General features: G+C 42.3%; 1 protein-coding gene across 1 annotated transcript in view; it reads right to left on the reverse strand.

Annotated features, from left to right (window-relative positions):
- The window catches only part of LOC121301548 (excitatory amino acid transporter 5-like), a 40,935-nt gene extending 19,239 nt beyond the window's left edge, over positions 1–21,696 (reverse strand). The window contains exons 1-5 of the mRNA XM_041231036.1: positions 21,523–21,696; positions 11,694–11,773; positions 8,307–8,522; positions 7,083–7,125; positions 461–671 (exon numbers count right to left, since the gene is read on the reverse strand). Coding sequence (XP_041086970.1) covers positions 461–671; positions 7,083–7,125; positions 8,307–8,522; positions 11,694–11,773; positions 21,523–21,696 — 724 coding nt within the window. The remainder of the gene's footprint in view (positions 1–460; positions 672–7,082; positions 7,126–8,306; positions 8,523–11,693; positions 11,774–21,522) is intronic.
- Positions 21,697–23,035: the final 1,339 nt, after the last annotated feature.

The raw sequence follows: 23,035 nt of genomic DNA on the forward strand, positions 1-23,035 counted from the left end.
TGTCACACATTGTTTATTGTGTGGCTGCTAATTATTTCGTTTCTAAACTTTAATGGGCTATATGATGCATTTTTAGATCAAATGGTTATTTAATGCTCAACCATTTTGTAAAAAGACAAAAATAAAAATGAACTACAGTGTGCTATGGTGTACTTATGGTCTTGTATCATGATGCAAACAATAGAGCCCTCTATTACAATACAATGTATCATGTAAAGGAAGTCTATATACAATTAATCATTACACCTTTGCAACAGTCACAGCCTATCAGAAACTGTGTTTGTAGAGGATTAACACCACTGCTACAGAGACTGTACATTGTTCCCTTCCTGCAGACAGCTGCTCCAATGGGAAACACAGTGTAAGGCTGTCTCTATCTATCTCTATTTGTGAAACAGCTAGACTGTACTCAGTTTGGCTCTGCACTGGCTGGTCCTCTTCTGATTGTAATTGGCAGTACCTATAGTGGCAGAGAAGAAGACAATCCCCAGCACGTTCATCTCCTTGCTGCTCCCCGGCAGTGACTTGTAGATGACGTTGGGAGCTGGGGTGAGCTCCAGGAACACAGGCTTGCTGAGTGTTGGGTCTTTCTCGTCAGGCACGAGGTACACAAAATCAGGGGTTTTCACAGATGTCACAGGCTGAACGATTGGAATCAGCTGTGTCCGATACTGGAACCAGGAAAAGTGATCACAGGGTCACACGAGGTATTACTGTTTAATACAAATGTATAATTTATTTGGAATATCGTTTTTGTGCAGGGATGCCTTTCAAGCTCAAGTATTCTTTCAAATTTTCAACAAAAATTGTATTTTGAACGAGCAGAAAAAGTATAATTTGTACTCTATTACTGTAAAACACACTCTATCTAGTAAAAAAAATCTGGAATCTATTATCCTTTAAAAGGAGAGTAAAACACTGTTCTGTGCAGTAGGGTGGTGAGATTGATCTCAGGCCTCTTATGCAGTGGTTTCCTTTGCATGCCATCTTTTTGATTAGTTTGTGAGGTTTGTTTTCACACTCAAGTAAGAGTCCCAGTTGTATGAATCCAAATCACTTTGTTTTCTTAGGGCACTTCCACACCTAGTTTGTTTGACCCTTTGATACAGATTGAAGTGTGGTTCAGTTCGGAAGTGGGAAGTGAAGCCTCTGAGAACCATGTAATCGCACCAGGATGCTCATCACTTGAAATGGTGTTCTCGGTTCACTTGGAAGAGGACTCGGTACGTTTGCCACTTTGTTTTGTTTATTATCAAAAGGTAACAAACCGAAGCAAACTTGAAAAAAATGTGTTTGTTTGCCAGTGAACCATGATTCAAATCACTTGCCAGTGAACTCGGTGTGAAAGTGCCCTGTCAGTCCTAGACAAGGATTAGCATACAGGTTTAACACACGAACTAGCTCTCACACTAACCCTGCTGCCTAGACTTCATCAATGGGGTGTGGTCAAGTTTGAAAGTGGCAGAGCCTATTTCCAATAAATAGTAACTGTTTTACAGAACTGAAACATAATGTCTACCTTTTTTAACTGGTAGGAGCCCAAATCTCTTATTGACACAAGTAATGTATTGTAGCTGTATTAGAATGGATTGTCTAATCTGCCCCTAATCCCTGTCAATCCTCTATCATTAATCTGGGAGTTCAGAGAGACATTTGCTCACTACTGCTTTTCATGTGTTTCATTAATAAATACCAGGGACGCGCAGAGACTCAGATACTGCCTTTCATGTGTTTCATTAAATACCAGGGACACGCAGAGACTCAGACACTGCCTTTCATGTTTTTCATTAAATACCAGGGACACGCAGAGACTCAGACACTGCCTTTCATGTTTTTCATTAAATACCAGGGACACGCAGAGACTCAGACACTGCATGTTTTTCATTAAATACCAGGGACACGCAGAGACTCAGACACTGCCTTTCATGTAATTAAATACCAGGGACACGCAGAGACTCAGATACTGCCTTTCATGTGTTTCATTAAATACCAGGGACACGCAGAGACTCAGACACTGCCTTTCATGTTTTTCATTAAATACCAGGGACACGCAGAGACTCAGATACTGCCTTTCATGTGTTTCATTAAATACCAGGGACACGCAGAGACTCAGATACTGCCTTTCATGTGTTTCATTAAATACCAGGGACACGCAGAGACTCAGACACTGCCTTTCATGTGTTTCATTAAATACCAGGGACACGCAGAGACTCAGACACTGCCTTTCATGTGTTTCATTAAATACCAGGGACACGCAGAGACTCAGATACTGCCTTTCATGTGTTTCATTAAATACCAGGGACACGCAGAGACTCAGACACTGCCTTTCATGTGTTTCATTAAATACCAGGGACACGCAGAGACTCAGATACTGCCTTTCATGTGTTTCATTAAATACCAGGGACACGCAGAGACTCAGATACTGCCTTTCATGTGTTTCATTAAATACCAGGGACACGCAGAGACTCAGACACTGCCTTTCATGTGTTTCATTAAATACCAGGGACACGCAGAGACTCAGATACTGCCTTTCATGTGTTTCATTAAATACCAGGGACACGCAGAGACTCAGATACTGCCTTTCATGTGTTTCATTAAATACCAGGGACACGCAGAGACTCAGATACTGCCTTTCATGTGTTTCATTAAATACCAGGGACGCGCAGAGACTCAGATACTGCCTTTCATGTGTTTCATTAAATACCAGGGACACGCAGAGACTCAGACACTGCCTTTCATGTGTTTCATTAAATACCAGGGACACGCAGAGACTCAGACACTGCCTTTCATGTGTTTCATTAAATACCAGGGACACGCAGAGACTCAGATACTGCCTTTCATGTGTTTCATTAAATACCAGGGACACGCAGAGACTCAGATACTGCCTTTCATGTGTTTCATTAAATACCAGGGACGCGCAGAGACTCAGACACTGCCTTTCATGTGTTTCATTAAATACCAGGGACACGCAGAGACTCAGACACTGCCTTTCATGTGTTTCATTAAATACCAGGGACACGCAGAGACTCAGATACTGCCTTTCATGTGTTTCATTAAATACCAGGGACACGCAGAGACTCAGATACTGCCTTTCATGTGTTTCATTAAATACCAGGGACACGCAGAGACTCAGACACTGCCTTTCATGTTTTTCATTAAATACCAGGGACACGCAGAGACTCAGACACTGCCTTTCATGTGTTTCATTAAATACCAGGGACACGCAGAGACTCAGACACTGCCTTTCATGTGTTTCATTAAATACCAGGGACGCGCAGAGACTCAGACACTGCCTTTCATGTATTTCATTAAATACCAGGGACGCGCAGAGACTCAGACACTGCCTTTCATGTGTTTCATTAAATACCAGGGACACGCAGAGACTCAGACACTGCCTTTCATGTGTTTCATTAAATACCAGGGACACGCAGAGACTCAGATACTGCCTTTCATGTGTTTCATTAAATACCAGGGACGCGCAGAGACTCAGACACTGCCTTTCATGTTTTTCATTAAATACCAGGGACACGCAGAGACTCAGACACTGCCTTTCATGTGTTTCATTAAATACCAGGGACACGCAGAGACTCAGACACTGCCTTTCATGTGTTTCATTAAATACCAGGGACACGCAGAGACTCAGACACTGCCTTTCATGTTTTTCATTAAATACCAGGGACACGCAGAGACTCAGACACTGCCTTTCATGTGTTTCATTAAATACCAGGGACACGCAGAGACTCAGACACTGCCTTTCATGTGTTTCATTAAATACCAGGGACACGCAGAGACTCAGACACTGCCTTTCATGTGTTTCATTAAATACCAGGGACACGCAGAGACTCAGATACTGCCTTTCATGTGTTTCATTAAATACCAGGGACACGCAGAGACTCAGACACTGCTTTTCATGTTTTTCATTAAATACCAGGGACGCGCAGAGACTCAGACACTGCCTTTCATGTGTTTCATTAAATACCAGGGACACGCAGAGACTCAGACACTGCCTTTCATGTGTTTCATTAAATACCAGGGACACGCAGAGACTCAGACACTGCCTTTCATGTGTTTCATTAAATACCAGGGACACGCAGAGACTCAGATACTGCCTTTCATGTGTTTCATTAAATACCAGGGATGCGCAGAGACTCAGATACTGCCTTTCATGTGTTTCATTAAATACCAGGGACGCGCAGAGACTCAGACACTGCCTTTCATGTGTTTCATTAAATACCAGGGACACGCAGAGACTCAGACACTGCCTTTCATGTGTTTCATTAAATACCAGGGACACGCAGAGACTCAGATACTGCCTTTCATTAAATACCAGGATACTGCCTTAAAACTGACAAAAAAGTCTTAATTGTGGGACATGAAATGTTGCTTTTCTCAGCTACACATAACTCGGTTCCAGTGAATGATAAGACAATGGACTGGATTCACTATCATACTTGTATCTGTAATTTTTCTTTAACTTTTTACACATTTAACTTAAGCTCTGTTTCAAAGCTCTTTCAACAGGATTTATGGTGTTATATTTTCCGGAACCCTGCTGCTAACTAGCTTCTGTTTTACTTTTTTGTTTATTTTGTATATTTACAATCGCGTATTTCAAAGAAATACTTCCATTTCAATAGCCTCTACATATATTTATTACATTTATGGTTATTCTAAACAAAGGCTAGTTTAGTATTTTAGCATTCCCATGCCAATTACAAAATTAAAGTGATTAATACTTTTTTACAAAATATAGTGAAGTCTGTTGATCAGCCCTGTGCATTGCAAATAAAATTACATTTAAAGTGTGTTTTCCTTGCTTCGACCAATATCACCTATGTAAGGTGTTTGAGCAAAATGCAAGCTTCTTATTGCTGTATTGGTTTATAAAGTACATGTGCGGTCCTGTAGCCAATAAACATTAAGAGATGGATGCTGACCACATATAGCATATACACAGGGGTCTCCAATCCTGGTCCTGGAGAGCCCCTATCCACCAGGTTTTATAGGTGTCTAGACCCTCAGTGGTATCCCGTCAATTTGTCACACACTTTTCATCACCAACAATTAAACACCATGGACAATTCATCATGCACAATAACTCACTAAGGTCACAATATATCATAAAAGCTGTGTTAAAAAAAATACAGCGCTATAATAAATCAGAAATAACAGATCCAGTACATATTCACTCACAAATTACATAAATAAAACCCATAATGTACTAACTTTTAACAGTTTGTGACCACCCAATTAACAAACAAACAAGCAAAAAACCAAAACAAAAATAACAAGTTTGCTTTTCAAACCTTAATTTTAACACTAGAAGCACCGAAATTTAGAACTACCTACAAGCGCAGCACTGGTCATTTTCACCTGTAGCGTTTATTTAAACAGCTGTAATATGAAAATGTACCTCCGTGATGAATTATCACTGGTGATGAACTGTGCGTGATAAATGTGTTGGTGATAAATTGTCATAGACCCGTCATCAGTGGTTAAAGATCTGGAACACCTGTTAATCTTGACTAATAAGTCAATAATTGGTGCAATGAAATAACGGAGAGCTCGTTTGAAACGAACACCAGGACTCCCCGTAGCTCTCCAGGGTTTGAGACGCCTGCTCTACACTCAAGGCTCCTTTCTTTTTTACTATAATTAAATCCTTACATGGTTTTGATCAAATGTAGGCTTACAGTATAAACATATTAACACTGTACAGCTTTTGGACTGTCTGCTTGAAGAGCTGCCTAATCCTGGAGATTGCTCAGAAAATTTGTGAAATCTTCTCATGTTGTTGCACTTTGCCATTACAAAATGTGTTCCTTTAATTGAGGGTGACATAGCCCTGGGGGCCATTTTCCAAAAGCTACTTTAAAATGAAGAGCTACTTGATGATGGGGAAAAAAGAATCGAGGGGAGAGAAAGCACAGACACAGGGGTCAGAACCCTTTCTCATGACCAGTAAGTCTGGAAAATGTTTTGGCTTCACCCTTGCCTTACATTATTGTTTGTATTGTTTCCAAAACAATAGGGGAGAGATTCTGATTAATATAAAGCTTATGAGGTTCTCAGGCAGGAAATCTATAGTATAATTAATGCAGTTCCTAGTACAACACATGTATTCACTGGTAAATCAAGCTAATCAAGTTCCTATTAACCTATTAGGTACATAAACTCGCAAACACAGTCCTGTCGTGCTTTAAAATGACCACCTCACTTCCCAGCTACCCCCACCTTCACTCTGTAACCACCACTACCTCACACCCCAACAACCACCACCTACCTCCCCAGCCACCCCCACCTCGATCCCCAACCATCCCCACCTCCCCAACCACCAGCGCGGCTGAGAGGCGTGTCAACAGCAACCTCGGAGTGTCTGTCCTGTCTGTCAGCGGATAACCCACGCCCCGATTTGACTCGCCTACACAGGTTGCTTTCTGTTTTAATTAATATCTGCCCACTTAAAAGGTCTTAAAGGGAATTACTTGGAAAATCTGAATATGTGCACATCCAGAGGAAGAGCACTTTGGATTGGAATGGAGCTTCAGTACAGGAAGTGGTTTGTTACCAGACAGCAGCGATCTCCCTAATATACTTGCATATTCCAAACTGAAGTATAAAAAACAAAGATGCAAAGAAAGCACCCAGTGATGAGGCTGCAACAGATCTGGTTGGTTAGCTCTTCTTTAAAAACATTTTTCATTTTAACTATAGACGTTATTTTCACGTTTCAACCCAACACTTTGGCATTAAATGTGGTCCTTAGTTTCTTTCATTAAATGTGGTCCTTAGATCTGAAGCTTGATACTTGAGCGAGCCATGATTTTATATGTGCTAAAAAGGTTAAAGTAGGTCAATCTTATCAGATTAGCACATCTATAGTTCAAGAGTGTTCCTTATTAAAGTAGGCTAAGAGGGTACAGATAGTACAGCCATGCTACCTTTAATAGCACCAGATGAATAAATAAGAATTCACTTGCATTCAAGACCTATTTCTAGGTAAGAAAGTTCCTGTACAGGTCAGTTCAGCATCAGAAAACCCTACAGGCATTAGACTGGATGCGTGGAAAGATTGAATTTACCTGTTGGAATGTAGCTTCAATGAGATTAGAAGGAATCATATTCCTAAAACAAATACAAAATATATTTACAATGATTGCCACAGAAATTAAATGTAAAGCCACAGCAATCATATTTGAATCTCATAGTTTATACATCAGTAAATCTAATGCTTTAAAATCCATTTCTTACCCTGTAAGCATTAGAAATATTTCCACTGGTCCCCTTCATTGTTGTGCTTAGGGTTTGCTTTTTGCTTTCTTTGTTGAGGTTTTGTACTTTATTGAAGATTTTAAAAAAAAAACCTGTATGCATACCACACTGTTTAAACTGTGGCTTCATGGTTGCCTTTGCTATAGGTAGAGTAAGGCTGTAATAGGTGTAATGTTCAATCATTTACCTAGCCCTTTAAGAAGTAGAATGATTTTATAGATGACTGTGACAGACATCTATAAATATCAACAATCTCCCTCCCGATCTATGACAGCGCTGTTTAAGAGGAACAGAGTGCCTTGTACTAGTTGGTCTGGCAGTTCAATCCAGGATCAGTCAGAAGCCAGCCATCCAGGAAAGGGGGCAGAGTCACAATGCCCGATGTCACTGCCCTATAGCGGTACACAATGTGTCAGTCGTGGATTGTAGGAGATGTGACTGAACTAGCTATTGCAGGGGGGCGTGACTAAGGGTATAATTGGGTATGTGATGATATAATGTGTTCCTTTGATGTGGTTATGAGATTGACCAAAAAGAAAATGGTCTGTGTAATAACCAATCGTGAGCGTTAAGTGTTTTGATTGTTTTGTGGAAGCTAACTGTCGTGTTTGTCACTGATATACAGCTAACATGATCCGGGAGCTGTCATTACAGGCCAGCATCGAGCCAGGACTACACTTCACAACTGTCACTGTGATTACCTTGCACCACACCTGCACTCAGAGCACACACTCTCAGGAGAAGTGGCCGTGTCTGTGTTGGGTGTTGTTTTGTGTAAAGACTAATATAACATTTATCAGTGAGTTTGCGTATTTGCTTTTAATATTTCTTTTAACAAAATGTTCCATCATGGAATAATCATTTGATGTTATTATGCACACAGGCCCATCACATGCACACAGGCCCATCACATGCACACAGGTCCATCACATGCACACAGGCCCATCACATGCACACAGGCCCATCACATGCACACGTATCATCACATGTATCACTACACCCCTACTTACAATAACCAATTAATAAAGACTTACCTAATTAAATCCAGTAAGGCATCCGCTGAGGTCATGACAGGCCCTCCACTGACTCGCTCCCCGTCTGTCTTAGCGTCGGCCCCGGGGTGGATGATCGAGACAAGGACTACCCCCACAATCACGGCCATAAAGGTGGTCCACAAGTAGTAGGTGATTGTGATCAGACCCATCCTTCCACAGACCTTGGAGTCCATTGCTGAGAGGCCAGACATCAAGCTTGAGAAAAATAGTCACAGTCCTTTCGCATTGTATGTCCAGGAGACCAAGACAAACCTTCCATAGTGATGTATTGAACAGAATGAAAACACAATGAATACCTGTAATAAAGTTATGCAGAAGGTGGAGGTTGATGCTAATATACAAGAGGCTGGCTGGAAATCTGGGATTTTATTCAGTAATAACACTGAGGTAGGGACTGTCCCTCCTCCTAATCTATGCTTAATATACATTATTTATTTTAAATATTCATTTTTTCAGGTTTTTATATTTACACTACTTACACAAGGAGAATATAGCAGTCACGTTTCAGAAACCATGTATAAATTACAAATGTGTGGAAGAGATCATGAAAGCTGTAGCGAAGAACTCCAAGGGATCAATTTACATAAGAAGTGACCATTATTTTATTTATTTTATGCAAATTGGTTATCAGTGGAAAGTAATTGGCGGGTCAGGTTTGTGTTTTTAGACAAACAAGGGTGTTCAGATATACTTATTTTTCTTATATAAATGTTAGCCCGCGTAGTTCAGGGGGCGTGCAGCAGGGGGCTTCCAATTTCCTGTCAATATGTACCTATTTTCTATTTAAGCCCTGATCACTTGCACCTTCGCTGTCTAGCGTTTCGTTTTTGTAGCAAACGCTCAGACGCAGTCTTTTCGTGCTTCACCGCTAATCTACACTCATTGCCTTTCACTGGAGGTCAATTCTCTGCACAGCGCTCCCAAGATATTATCAAATATTTTCAGAACCTGCTCCAGTGCTTCTTCTCATCATTCAGCTTCTCTATTTGGCTGCAGGAGCTCCAGCGTTAGTCTTTACTGCAGTTTCCAGCCTCCAGCCCAGCAACAGCACCGTCCAAACCGTAGCTTCATTACTCAACTCATCTACGTCTTTATTAGACAGACTTGCCCTCCACTAAAACCTCCAATGCTCCTTCAACAGGACATCGACACTCCCATTGTCAGTGTTTGCTTTGCCATAGCTCCTCTATTTTAATCCACCACAAAGCTCTGTCAGCTGAATCTTCCTTTACTCTTCGCTTGCAATCAAGCGGCCCTCCCCCACTTCCAGCGCCAGCACAATTTACCGTTCCTTTAGAAGATCCTGCCCTGGATTTCCATTAGCTACTTTCAACGTTATAAAGACCTATTCAGTCCATTTCATACTCAGTTTCAACCTGTGGCGGCTTGTGCTTTCGACTGGTCACAACATGCTCCAACAACACTGCTGTTGTGCAACTTCTCCACCGGTGCCTGGCAGTCCATGGTTACCAGGAAAATGCCCTCATTGAGTGACTGCGGGAGCGGTAAGTCGCCATGGTGACCAGACAGCTTCATCCGGCACTGCGAGCTCCGTGCCTCAGTACTGCAATCTTCTGGCTTGCTGCTGTGCTTTCACAATCTGCGAGCGCTCGTTCAACTCGCCAAATTGTGACATCTAAATACTGTGTTAATGTATTTATATACATGTCTAACTGGCCTAAAACATGTAACGAAGATATTCAAATCTAAAAGAATACGCAATTGTTGTTCTACACTGACAAGGATTTTAATCACAATAACCAAATATATTCTACCCGGCTTCACTCAAGCCAATGGTTAATTCCAATCATAACCGCTAGACGGCAGTATAACACCACATATTCTATACAGTCTTTACGCTGGTTTGCTATCACTGTGAAGCTCGCACGTTCCAGTTTTTCTATACATTCCTGCAGTTTGCTGTCACTCCGAGGGGTTCTCAGGAGTCCTCCTCAACCTTTTGTAGCAACTGACATTCTCCAATTTCAACTCTTCCCCTCTTCAAGGACCTGGTCATGAAGCAACCTTACTCGGCTGCTTTTGAGATGATCAGTATCTACCATCACAGTAACGTCCAGCTTCCCTGCATCAGGCATCCATTCCTGCGACTTATTCGTGTTTCCTCATCTGGAGCTGCTCCTCATATCCGACCAGCTTCATCAAGGCACCTTATTCAACCTTCAAAGTCTTCATTTCATCAACGCGAGCCGCCAGTCAGTCATGGAACCATGTCCTATGATTATTAACGTTCCAGTCAATGTCCTCCTACCCCCAATAGACAATAATCTCATAAACTGCTCCCGACCAATCAATAGGTTTTGCTGACACCTCGGAGTAACACATTCTTCATCCTCTTGGGTTCTGCAGCGGTCTCAGATCTCTGCATTCTTCATCTCTATCAAAAGCAGCCCCATCTCTGGCTCCATCTAAATCTGAAATACCAATATCTGCTGCATTCAGCAGATCCCTCTTCTCTCCAGCAGACCACCGCACTCTCCAGTCTATCCATATCAGCCATATCTCAGACGCTGGGTACCTCTCCCTCTCTATCTACTTTAGTGTCCCAGTCTTCCGGGACAGTCTTCCTCCCACGGGGCAGCTCCCCGAGTGATAACCCTCATATTTGTTTTCGGTTACGGGGTCCTTTGCCTCTGGGTTGTGTTGGCATCGCTGGCCTCAGTCAGTGACCATCTTTGTATCCTGTTTCGGTTGCTGGGTCCTCTGCCCCTGGGATGTGTTGGCATCGCCTCCCTCAGTCAGTGACCGCCTGCTATCCTAGCTTCCATGTCCAGCTTCACTGGTCTGCTGCTAGAGTGGGCCTTGCCCGCTCTTCTATCCTGGGTCCGGTCCTTTCTAGCCAGCACTCTGTCCTACTTACCGCTCCCTTCTGCTGCCCTATCCTTACACCCCCAGCTCTTGCCCCGTGAATTGAAGAATAAAAGTTATTCTATTTGACAAATTTCTGGATCCAGTCACCCATAATGTGAAGTAATGGAAGTTGGACAATAATCATTGTAATAATCAAAACACAATCTATCTCTCAAAATCAGTCAGAAAACGGTGCAGAAAGAAATATTTGATTGTGTTTGAAATACATTTTACCCAACATTCAGTGTTCTTCAACTTTAGGGTCACTTTCTGAGTTCAAAGAAATCTTCTGCATTGGTACAACATGTTTAATATTCGTGTGGCCCCGCACTTGTGGGATTGATTGTTCAATACATTTGAAGACGGAACAATTAAATCAAGGTACTTGGTGAGCTTGCAAGGGGCCGTGAAGCCCGTACCCAGCCTTCTGGATGTATTCATTTCTTGTTGGGGAGTTGTGTATATTAGGAATACGAAGACAAGCAGTACCTTCCTTACCTTGATGTGATGAGAGGCAGTATCAACATTTTCAGCATCCTCACAAGAAGCTCCCCAGGAAAGTAGAAATAGATTTTGGCCTGCAAGAAAAAACAAAACAAACACATTTTAGAAGCAATTTGGGCAAAAGCTGTCATGCCCGATTCAATCAATCTATAATTCTATAACATCAATACCATCACTGCATGCTGATTGGCCGAGCTTCACCACTTAAAAAATAGGAGTTAATTAAGACTGCAGCAAACACTTTGAAAATATAGCCCATTAAATCACCTTTTAAACTGTGTGTAACTGTGACACTCCGCTTGTGTAAATCTTTTTATTTGGTCTCAATTATTTGGGTGTCTGACAGATTATAATTTCTATTTTTAACTCTAAAGCCTTTTGTGTGGGACATTCTTGTCACAACAACACAGGAAAAGCTTTCAGTGGCCCGATGTTTTGTCTATGGCTGGGATTATAGAAATCTTATCCAAAGCCACACTTAGCCTGGTTGATAAACCTGCAGTCTGCAACTGAACTGTTATAAAGAATTGCAACCAAAGGTTGATTAACAAACATAACAGAAAAACTATTAAAAAACAAAGAGACTAGTCAACCAGTTTCCACTTCAAAAATATGTCAACAAATCCTGTATTTGCTACTGATGGGTGCTCTATTTGTGTACATACAGTTCCCTTTCAATTCAAAGGTGACCTTTGGGATATGTCTGCTTGTCAGGTATTCGCTGAGCATTTTATATCAAAGCTGCTGACAGGCTTCCGTGGAGTGACGTCCTCGGTCCTGCCTCTCGAAATAATAAATAGTCAGTGTGCGGAGATCTCCACCTCTTTTGCCTTTCAAGGACAGGCAGGTAAGGTGGTAAGCATTACTCTAAACCTTTTTCCTAGTTGTGATTGGCTCTTTAGAGCTCCTTCTTCGAGTTTTTGTGAGTTCCCTTGCAATTAATTGCTGGAAGGAGGCTCACCACTTCCCAGGAATCAGAAACTCGGCAACTGAAGGCTGAGCTAATTACACAACCGTGTGTTTCATTTAAAAAGACAAAACAATAATCTTTCTTCATCAGACTTGCAATTATAGCCTGCTTTCTAACCTCTGCAGCTTGCTGCACGTTCCTTTCAGTATTTTCCTCTGCTCTTTGCAGCTGTAAAACAAAAAAAACAGGAGAGAAGGGAAACACAACCCTCCAGGTAGTCCAGCCTTGCTCTGCTACCGCTGTTGACTCAAGGGCTTTGGGCGGCCTCAGTATGCCCACTCGGTGTGTGTGGCCTAGCGCCCCTACAGGCCACCGATTTGCTATTGTTTTTACTGTTACAGTTAAAAAAAAAAAAAAAGGGTCAACACTCCAGCTTGCTGTCGAGTGTCTCTTTCTACTGCATTGCAGTTTTAAAAATAAATAAATAACCACACGCTTCCTCCATTAGGCCTTGGCCTTAGTGTTGAGCAGATCGCGCACATCACCACTCACCCATAAAGCGACGTGTTGGTGTGTAAAAAAAAAAAAAAAGAAGAACAGATGTGTTTTCAAGGTCAAATACTCAGAGCCTAGCTTGTCCAAGAGTGCAGCCACACTCACCTCAATGGAAGGCACGGAGGTGGTAGGTCTGGCACAGTTCATAAGAACATAAGAACATAAGAAAGTTTACAAACGAGAGGAGGCCATTCGGCCCATCTTGCTCGTTTGGTTGTTAGTAGCTTATTGATCCCAAAATCTCATCAAGCAGCTTCTTGAAGGATCTCAGGGTGTCAGCTTCAACAACATTACTGGGGAGTTGATTCCAGACCCTCACAATTCTCTGTGTAAAAAAGTGTCTCCTATTTTCTGTTCTGAATGCCCCTTTTTCTAAACTCCATTTGTGACCCCTGGTCCTTGTTTCTTTTTTCAGGCTGAAAAAGTCCCTTGGGTCGACACTGTCAATACCTTTTAGAATTTTGAATGCTTGAATTAGGTCGCCACGTAGTCTTCTTTGTTCAAGACTGAACAGATTCAATTCTTTTAGCCTGTCTGCATATGACATGCCTTTTAAGCCCGGAATAATTCTGGTCGCTCTTCTTTGCACTCTTTCTAGAGCAGCAATATCTTTTTTATAGCGAGGTGACCAGAACTGCACACAATATTCAAGATGAGGTCTTACAAGTGCATTGTACAGTTTTAACATTACTTCCCTTGATTTAAATTCAACACTTTTCACAATGTATCCGAACATCTTGTTAGCCTTTTTTATAGCTTCCCCACATTGCCTAGATGAAGACATTTCTGAGTCAACAAAAACTCCTAGGTCTTTTTCATAGATTCCTTCTCCAATTTCAATATCTCCCATATGATATTTATAATGTACATTTTTATTTCCTGCGTGCAGTACCTTACACTTTTCTCTATTAAATGTCATTTGCCATGTGTCTGCCCAGTTCTGAATCTTGTCTAGATCATTTTGAATGACCTTTGCTGCTGCAACAGTGTTTGCCACTCCTCCTACTTTTGTGTCGTCTGCAAATTTAACAAGTTTGCTTACTATACCAGAATCTAAATCATTAATGTAGATTAGGAATAGCAGAGGACCTAATACTGATCCCTGTGGTACACCGCTGGTTACCACACTCCATTCTGAGGTTTTTCCTCTAATCAGTACTTTCTGTTTTCTACATGTTAACCACTCCCTAATCCATGTACATGCGTTTCCTTGAATCCCAACTGCGTTCAGTTTGAGAATTAATCTTTTGTGCGGGACTTTGTCAAAAGCTTTCTGGAAATCTAAATAAACCATGTCATATGCTTTGCAATTATCCATTATGGATGTTGCATCCTCAAAAAAATCAAGCAAGTTAGTTAGGCACGATCTCCCTTTCCTAAAACCATGTTGACTGTCTCCCAGTACCCTGTTACCATATAGGTAATTTTCCATTTTGGATCTTATTATAGTTTCCATAAGTTTGCATATAATAGAAGTCAGGCTTACTGGTCTGTAGTTACCTGGTTCAGTTTTGTTTCCCTTTTTGTGGATCGGTATTACGTTTGCAATTTTCCAGTCTGTCGGTACCACCCCTGTGTCAAGAGACTGCTGCATGATCTTGGTTAGCGGTTTGTAAATTACTTCTTTCATTTCTTTGAGTACTACTGGGAGGATCTCATCCGGCCCAGGGGATTTGTTTATTTTAAGAGCTCCTAGTCCCTTTAACACTTCTGCCTCAGTTATGCTAAAGTTATTTAAAACTGGATAGGAACTGGATGACATGTGGGGCATGTTGTCAGTATCTTCCTTTGTAAAAACTTGTGAAAAGTAATCATTTAACATATTTGCTATTTTTTTTTCTTCCTCTACGATTTTGCCATTTGTATCTCTTAAACATTTAATCTCCTCTTTGAATGTTCTCTTGCTGTTGTAATATTGGAAAAACATTTTGGAATTGGTTTTAGCTCCCTTAGCAATGTTCATTTCTATTTCTCTCTTGGCCTTTCTAACTTCCTTTTTGACTTGCGTTTGCAGTTCTGTGTACTCTTTCTGTGTACTTTCTTTTTGGTCCTTTTTTAATGCTCTGTAAAGTGTCTTTTTTCGCTGAATATTTTTTTTAATTGATCTATTAAACCATTTTGGCAATTTAGTTTTACATTTAGATTTGTCTACTTTAGGGATATAATTGTTTTGCGCCTCTAGTACTACATTTTTGAAGAACAACCATCCTTCTTCTGTGGGTGTTTTCTCTATTTTACTCCAATCTACTTCTGTTAGTCTCTGTTTCATACCTTCATAGTTTGCTTTTCTAAAATTGTAAACCTTAGCTTTAGTCTTTACTTTTGGGGATTTAAAAAACACTTCAAATGAGACCATGTTGTGGTCTGAGTTTGCCAGTGGTTCTCTGACCTCTGTTTTAGTTATTCTGTCTTCGTTATTTGAAAAGACTAAATCAAGGCATGCCTCCCCTCTAGTGGGTGCCTTGACAAATTGTGTTAGGAAGCAGTCATTTGTCATTTCCACCATTTCTATTTCATCCTTCGCGCTACCCACCGGGTTTTCCCATTTTATTTGGGGGAAGTTGAAATCCCCCATTAGTATGGCTTCTCCTTTGCTACACACATTTCTAATGTCATTGTATAACAGATTATTGTGCTCACCGTCTGAATCTGGCGGTCTATAGCATGCTCCTATTATTATGCCTTTTGAATTTTTGTCTGTTATTCTGACCCATATTGATTCGGTTTTATTTTCTTTGTCCAGGTTTAACACCTGGGCTTCAAGACTGTTTCTTATGTATAGCGCTACCCCTCCTCCTCTTCTGTCCTGCCTGTCTTTCCTATACAGTGTATACCCACAAATATTATATTCGTCCCCATCACTCTCAGATAAACAAGTTTCTGTAACACCTATCACATCATAGTTACCTGTTAGTGCAGTAGCTTCAAGTTCTAGAATTTTGTTTCTGATACTTCTAGCATTTAGATAAATACATTTAATGGTTGTCTTACCTGAGTTGTTGTTCTTGTTTTGATGCGGTCTCCCTTCTGTTTTTTTGTTGATTTCTCCCCCCTTCCTTTCTAGTTTAAATGCTTCCGAACCTGCTCGAGGATCTTTTCTCCGAGTAGACTAGTTCCCTTGTTATTTAAATGCAGTCCATCCCGTCTATACAGATAGTCCTCGTTGTAGAATGTGGTCCAATGATCAAGATAGGTGAAGCCTTCCCGTGTGCACCACGTCTTCAGCCATTCGTTTTGATTAATTATTTCCAGCTGTCCATATGGTCCTTTGCAAGGTGCGGGTAGTATACCAGAAAATACCACAGTTTTGGTTTTCTCTTTTAATTTCCTTCCTAGCTCTCTGAATTTGTTTTGCAGGGATTTTGGTCTGTCTCTTCCAATGTTGTTTGTACCGATGTGGACGACTACTACCGGGTCGTCTCCTGTTCGTTCTAGGAGCCTGTCCACGTTCTCAGTGATGTGCTTGACCGAGGCTCCCGGAAGGCAGCACACTGTTGTAGTAAGGGGGTCCAAACTGCGAACTGAACTTGCTGTGTTTCTCAATATGGAGTCCCCAACAATCATGACCTCCCTTCTTTTTGCTGTCTGGTCACCACTGTCAATAGGGTCCTGGATGTTGTTCCTTTCATTCTCTTGTTGTTGGTTCTGCTCATCAAAATTCTGAAGTGACTCAAATCTGTTGGTTGTTTTGATTTCTGGTGGTGGTGTTTGACGAAGTTTCATTTTTTTCCCTGCTTCTGCCTACCTGAACCCAGCTGTTCTGACCTTCTATCTCCCTGGTGGCTTTCAGTCTGTTAGGGGTGATGCAGACTTCCATGAATTGTGGGTGTGCCAGTTCCTCAAGATCCTGTTGCTGTCTCACTTCTTCCAGCTCCATTTCTAGCATACTTACTAGTTTATGCAAATCCTGGATCGCGCGGCACTTTACGCACACTTGGTTTAGCTCCGCTGGGTTTTCTCGGATTTCCCACATCAAGCAGGTGTCACAGATTACTGGCTTGAAGACCATGTTGAGGTTTTTTTTTTTGAAATTTAGTTTCTTCTGCAGCCGTCAACCTGCTTTCAAACTGCTTCGAAACTGCTCTGTACTTTTCCACGCCTGTACTTCTTCCACTCGCTGTCGCTGGGAAGACTGCCTCGTTTAATTGCGTTGTTCTGCTGTGCTGTTGGCTCCTCCCCTCGCCCGTGTCTCAAAACGGCGCTGAATTTGAATCAGCTGCTCCGAGTTTCAGCTTGTTTGTTATCAGAAAAACACACGCGGCTGTTTGACTTTGAGCTGCTGCTGTGTTTCCCCAATGTCCTCTGTTTTCTGATTAAAGCAATTCAAGATGCAATTTCTCCTTTCTGCTTCGAAACTGCTCTGTACTTTTCCACGCCTGTACCTCTCCCACTCGCTGTCGCTTCCACTCGCTGTCACTGGTAGACTCCACCATAGCAGCCTTGGTGCGAGTTCCCTAGTAGAAGGCCTGTCTAAAGATCCTGTATGCCCTAACGGCCAATGCAGGATCACAGAAGCCCACCTTAAGAAGGCTTATGTGGCTGAAGCGCAAGTAGAGAGTCTAGGAAACACACCAGGCCTCTTAACGGCCTACCTTGATGGTATGCTGTGCTCTGTAACCTTCCCCTAGCCGCTAGCTTCAAAGTTAAGCTATCTCGGGCTTCCAAGGGCAAGCCCTAGGCAGACAGGCTTGGTGGTGGTGTGAAGACAGCTCTGGCTGTCCCAAGCAAGGGTCCCAGATGCAGACAAGTCCACATTATTAGATGCACCTATCTCCCCTGGTCACACCTTTGGACCATCGGTAGAGGAGATCTTACAACATTTTCACAGAGATCGAGAGGCATCCCGGCAGGTAGCTGTGATGCTCCCCTCCCATGCCTCAGCACAGGCAAGGGTGAGGCGTTGGCGTCCGGCAGTTACCACGGTAACTCGGACTATCCCGATCCCTAGGCACTACAGAGCAACCTGAGGCACTTCCTCCAGGCCTCCGCAGCAAGGAGGCAGCAACAAATACAAAGGATTTCCAGACATGGGGCCCCAGCGCACCAGCCCCCAAGAAGGCAGTTCCAGTGGAACAACTCCAGGCAGGTTCCAAGGCATCCTCTGCCCCAGCCCCAGTAGGGGCCCTGAAGGCTTGTGGCCTCCGACCCACCCATTCACACAACACTATCTACAATACTGGTGCAGTTGCATCTCAGACTCCTGGGTGCTCTCCACCATACACACAAGTTATGCAATGCAATTCCACTCGGGACCTCCTCCCTTTCGAGGGATCACTGTCACATCCATAAATGACCCTCTCCAGGTCTTGACACTCAAACAAGAGGTAGAAACACTACTACAAAAATAAGCTACCCATCTTGTAGAACACACCTCTCAAAGAGAAGGGTTCTACTCAAGGTATTTCTTGGTGCCAAAAAAGGACGCCGGCCTTCGCCCCATCCTAGACCTGAGACACCTCAACGGATTCTTGAGGGAGAGGAAATTCCAGTCCAGCTCACAGGAAATATCTCTGCTTAGCCTTTCAGGGGAGCATCTTCCAGTTCTCTGTGCTGCCATTTGGCCTCTCCTTAGCCCCTAGCACAAGTGATGAATTACCTGGATGACTGGCTGATTTGTTCCCAGTCCCAGGAAGGAGCAGTGGTCCACACAGCGATTGTGATAGGGCATCTGTCGAAACTGAGTTCAACTTTGCAAAAAGCCAATTAACACCGGTGCAGAGTACGGTTTATTTGGGTCTCCGGCTGGATTCCCTTGCAATGTGAGCCTACCTGTTGGACGAGAGAGTAGCTGCTATTCGTAGTCAACCTCACGCTCAAACATTTTCTCCCTGTGCTTTGCAACAAACATGTCCTTGTCCGCATGGACAATATGTCAGTGGTTGCATCCGTGAACCACCAGGGAGGACTACGGTCCCTGGGGTTACACCATATAGCCTTTTGGCTACTGATCTGGTTACAGAGGCACCTCCTGTCCCTCCGGGTTGTACATCTCCCGGGAGTGGTGAATTGGGCAGCGGACCTCCTCTTGAAGGAGGGTCCTCACCCGTCAGAATGGCGACTGCTCCCTCAAGTCATGCAGCACATTTGGAACGCTTTGGGGAACCCTAGGTCAATCTCCATGAAAATCTATGAAAAACATTTATGTTGACTCAGAAATGTCTTCATCTAGACAATGTGGGGAAGCTATAAAAAAGGCCAACAAGATGCTCGGATATATAATGAGTGTTAGTAAGACCTCATCTTGAATGTTGTGTTCAGTTCTGGTCACCTCGCTACAAAAAGGATATTGCTGCTTTAAAAGAGTGCAAAGAAGAGCAACCAGAATTATTCCGGGTATCTATTCAGTCTTGAACAAAGAAGACTCAGCGATCTGATTCAAGCATTCAAAATTCTAAAAGGTATTGACAATGTCGACCCAAGGCACTTTTTCAATCTAAAAAAAGAAACAAGTACCAGGGGTCACAAATGGAGATTAGACAAAGGGGCATTCAGAAAAGAGAATTGTGAGAGTCTGGAACCAACTCCCCAGTAATGTTGTTGAAGCTGATACCCTGGGGTCTTTCAAGAAGCTGTTTGATGAGATTTTGGGATCAATAAGCTACTAACAACCAAACGAGCAAGATAGGCCAAATGGCCTCCTCTCATTTGTAAACTTTCTTATGTTCTTATGTTCTTTGCCACAGCAGAGATGATCCATTGCCCCCTGTGGTTCTCCATCTCAAAGTGCTTTACAAGATACGAGACTAGGGTGTGTGAACTATGCATCAGCTGCAGAGTCACTTACAACAATGACTCACCCGAAAGACAGAGCACAAGGAGGTTAAGTGACTTGCTCTGGGTGACACAATGAGTCAGTGGCTGAGCTGAGATTTGAACCGGGGACCTGCTGGTTACAAGCCCGTTTCTTGAACCTATCGTAACCTATTGGTTTGTAACTGTTTGTCACTACATATTTTAAAAGCATTGTTTTTGCAACATATTGTTTTGATATTTTTTGTACACATGTCAGTGGGCAATCATCTAGGAATTGTTTTTTTCAAGTTTTACTCAGTAACATTCACCAGGAGAAAGATGTTTTTCTTCTATAACTTCACAGTGTATCAGTGCATGCTCCATCCTGCAACAGTGACTGTGCACTGATTCAGGGTTTTTCAACCAGGGGTACGCGTACACCTGGGGGCTCTATTAAGGGTCATAGGGACCTACAGAATGACTCAGAAATGCACAAATAAAATGAAAGTAAGAGAAAATAATGATCTCGATTTTTTTTAACGGTGTTATATATTCTCTAAACCATGATTATTATTATGCTTATTTAGTCTTTGTTAAGCAGCTCTAAGTGGATATACAGGTGAAGCAGGCATCTGGCGATTGTTCCTGGAGAGCGCTTTGTGCTATTCATGGTCTTTGCTGTTTTCAACTTGTTGTATCAGTGAAGCACATTGTTTTTGCATTTTAGAAGTATAAATACTCTGGTAAACATAAACAGTCATCACAATATTCATATTTGACAGGTTTTGTTTATTACCGTGGCTGCATTTTCTTAACATCAACAGCGGCTAGTTGAATATGTGTTAGGTGTTTGATACATTTCTTACTTGCAAAAGAAAAATGAAGGAAAACACACAAGCCACAAAGTGCAAAGCGACAGAAAGTTATACAGAGTCCTTTTGGATCATTTTAGTAATTCTAGTTTTATTTTGAGGTTAACGTTTTTGTAATGTGATAAACATTTACAGTGCAGACTATTTTGTATTATTTATAATGACTTTGACCAATAGAAAGCGAATACTTGTGTTTCCAAAGATTTCTAAATACTGCCTTTTAATTATTTGCATTCAAAGACATGTAATTAAGTTTTAAGAATGAAGTCTACTAGTTGTTTTTTTGTCAAAGCAATTTGTCAGTCCCAGACTGTGAAACATTATATATTAAATAAACAAGGGGGAAAAAAATGTGTTAACCAGATTATTCTGCCTTTTATTGAAACTCTGGTACCGTTCAGTGGGTAAAAATTGTAAAGGGTACTTTACCTGAACCCTCCTGACAGAAGGGATACCATGTCAAAAAGAGGTTGAAAACCCCCGCTATAATTGAAATGAGTGAATTCGATTTCACCTGGCTGTCCAGTAAATGCTGAGAAATATTCTGGCCAGTTGATTAAAAATAGAACTCTCTGATCCAGACAACATGGAGCACAGCAAAGCTGAAGTGTTTCTTATGTGCTTTACAGGCTGTTCTAGAACACTGGAAATGACATTAGTTAACTAAACCTTTATATTTGTAATTATGAGCAGCGTGAAATCACTGACACCCTAATTGTCCCTTGTAAATTGCAGAGTCAGATGTTTCTCCTACCTGGTCTGAAAAGTTAATGTCCCTCAACAAGAATCCCAGCATGCATCCCACCACCACTGAAAGCACAGAGAGTGTTAACAGGCCGTTGCGCTTGCAGAAATCCTTTAGCCAAGCCTTCAGACTGCCTGAGTCCACCGCCAGCAGAGTCTGAAGGGAGCTTTTCATACATTCCATCACGGCGTTCCTCTGGGACCCTGAGGATGACTTCTCTGTGCATCTGCTATCTTGGTTGTGTCTGCCAAAGTAAGTTATCCCTGATAAATCCAAGCTTTCAGGAAGCTGGGTGGAAGCCAATTTGTATAAACCATTCTAAAATGGGATCACTCAATCCGGGATTAGAGGGCTAATGCCACCAGGAGATCATGGACAAGCTGACTTAGGCCTCCAAGGAGCTTAGATGTGCGGAATGAAATCTACACTTGTCAGGTAACAACAAAGCCCATAGAGGAGTAGGGTTAAAATGCACAAAATAAAGCCTATAAAGGGATTGTAGCTGACAAAATAATAATGTCTCAAATCTTACAGTTTGTGCACTTGCATTCTTATGCACAGTAGATTTAAAATGTGCAGTTCTGAAAGAGTTTTGAAAGATAGTAAATATGTATTCTTTTTTCTCAGTTCAGCTCCTCCTACATGGCACAAGGCAACCCCAGCTCAATGGAGGAAGCAAAAGCAGGAGGAGAGGATCAGGTGTGTAAAGGCTGTTTCCCAGGCCAAGCAGGGAGAATGGATGAGATGGGAAAGTGTGGAACAACGCAAGATCGGCTGGCAAGACCTATGGACAATGGAACAGAGCAGGATCAGTTTCCTCAACAGATCAACATATGATGTACTCCCATCACCACAGAACCTAAACCTCTGGGTGGGTGAGGATCCTTCTTGTTCTTTGTTTTCATCACTTGCAACATTAAGGCACATTTTGACAGGGTGTAAGGTGGGTCTTAGCCACGGACTGTTTACTTGGTGCCATGACCAGGTGCTGCGATGTTTGGCCTTAGCATTGGAAGACAAGCATAACCTGAACAATAAGTTGCCAATAAATTCAGGAGAGCAACCACCAAGAAAAGATGTTAAAGCCAAGCCTTGCCCATGATAATTGGAAGTTGCTAAATCCTGGAAGAAGCTGGCAGATGTTGGTCAACGGCTTATTTTTCCATCTGAGATTGCCACCACTAACCTTCGACCAGACATTGTCTTGTGGTCTGGATCAGCATGCCTTGTTCATTTGGTAGAGTTAACAGTGCCATGGGAAGATGCTGTGGATGAGGTGTATGAGAGGAAGAAACTTCGGTATGCTCAACTAGCTGCTGAAGCGGAACAACGAGGATGGAGCGTCCAAGTTTATCCAGTGGAGGTGGGTTGTTGAGGATTTGTGGCACACTCTGCATCTCAGTTTCTCAGAGATGTCGGGTTCATTGGCCAAGAGCTGCATCGCACAGTGAAGAACTTATCGAAGCAGCAGAAAGGAGCAGCAACTGGCTGTGGTTGAGACGGAAAGATTCTGGCTGGGGAT

This window comes from Polyodon spathula, chromosome 27 (genome assembly GCF_017654505.1).
Source record: "Polyodon spathula isolate WHYD16114869_AA chromosome 27, ASM1765450v1, whole genome shotgun sequence".
Taxonomy (NCBI): Eukaryota; Metazoa; Chordata; class Actinopteri; order Acipenseriformes; family Polyodontidae; genus Polyodon; species Polyodon spathula.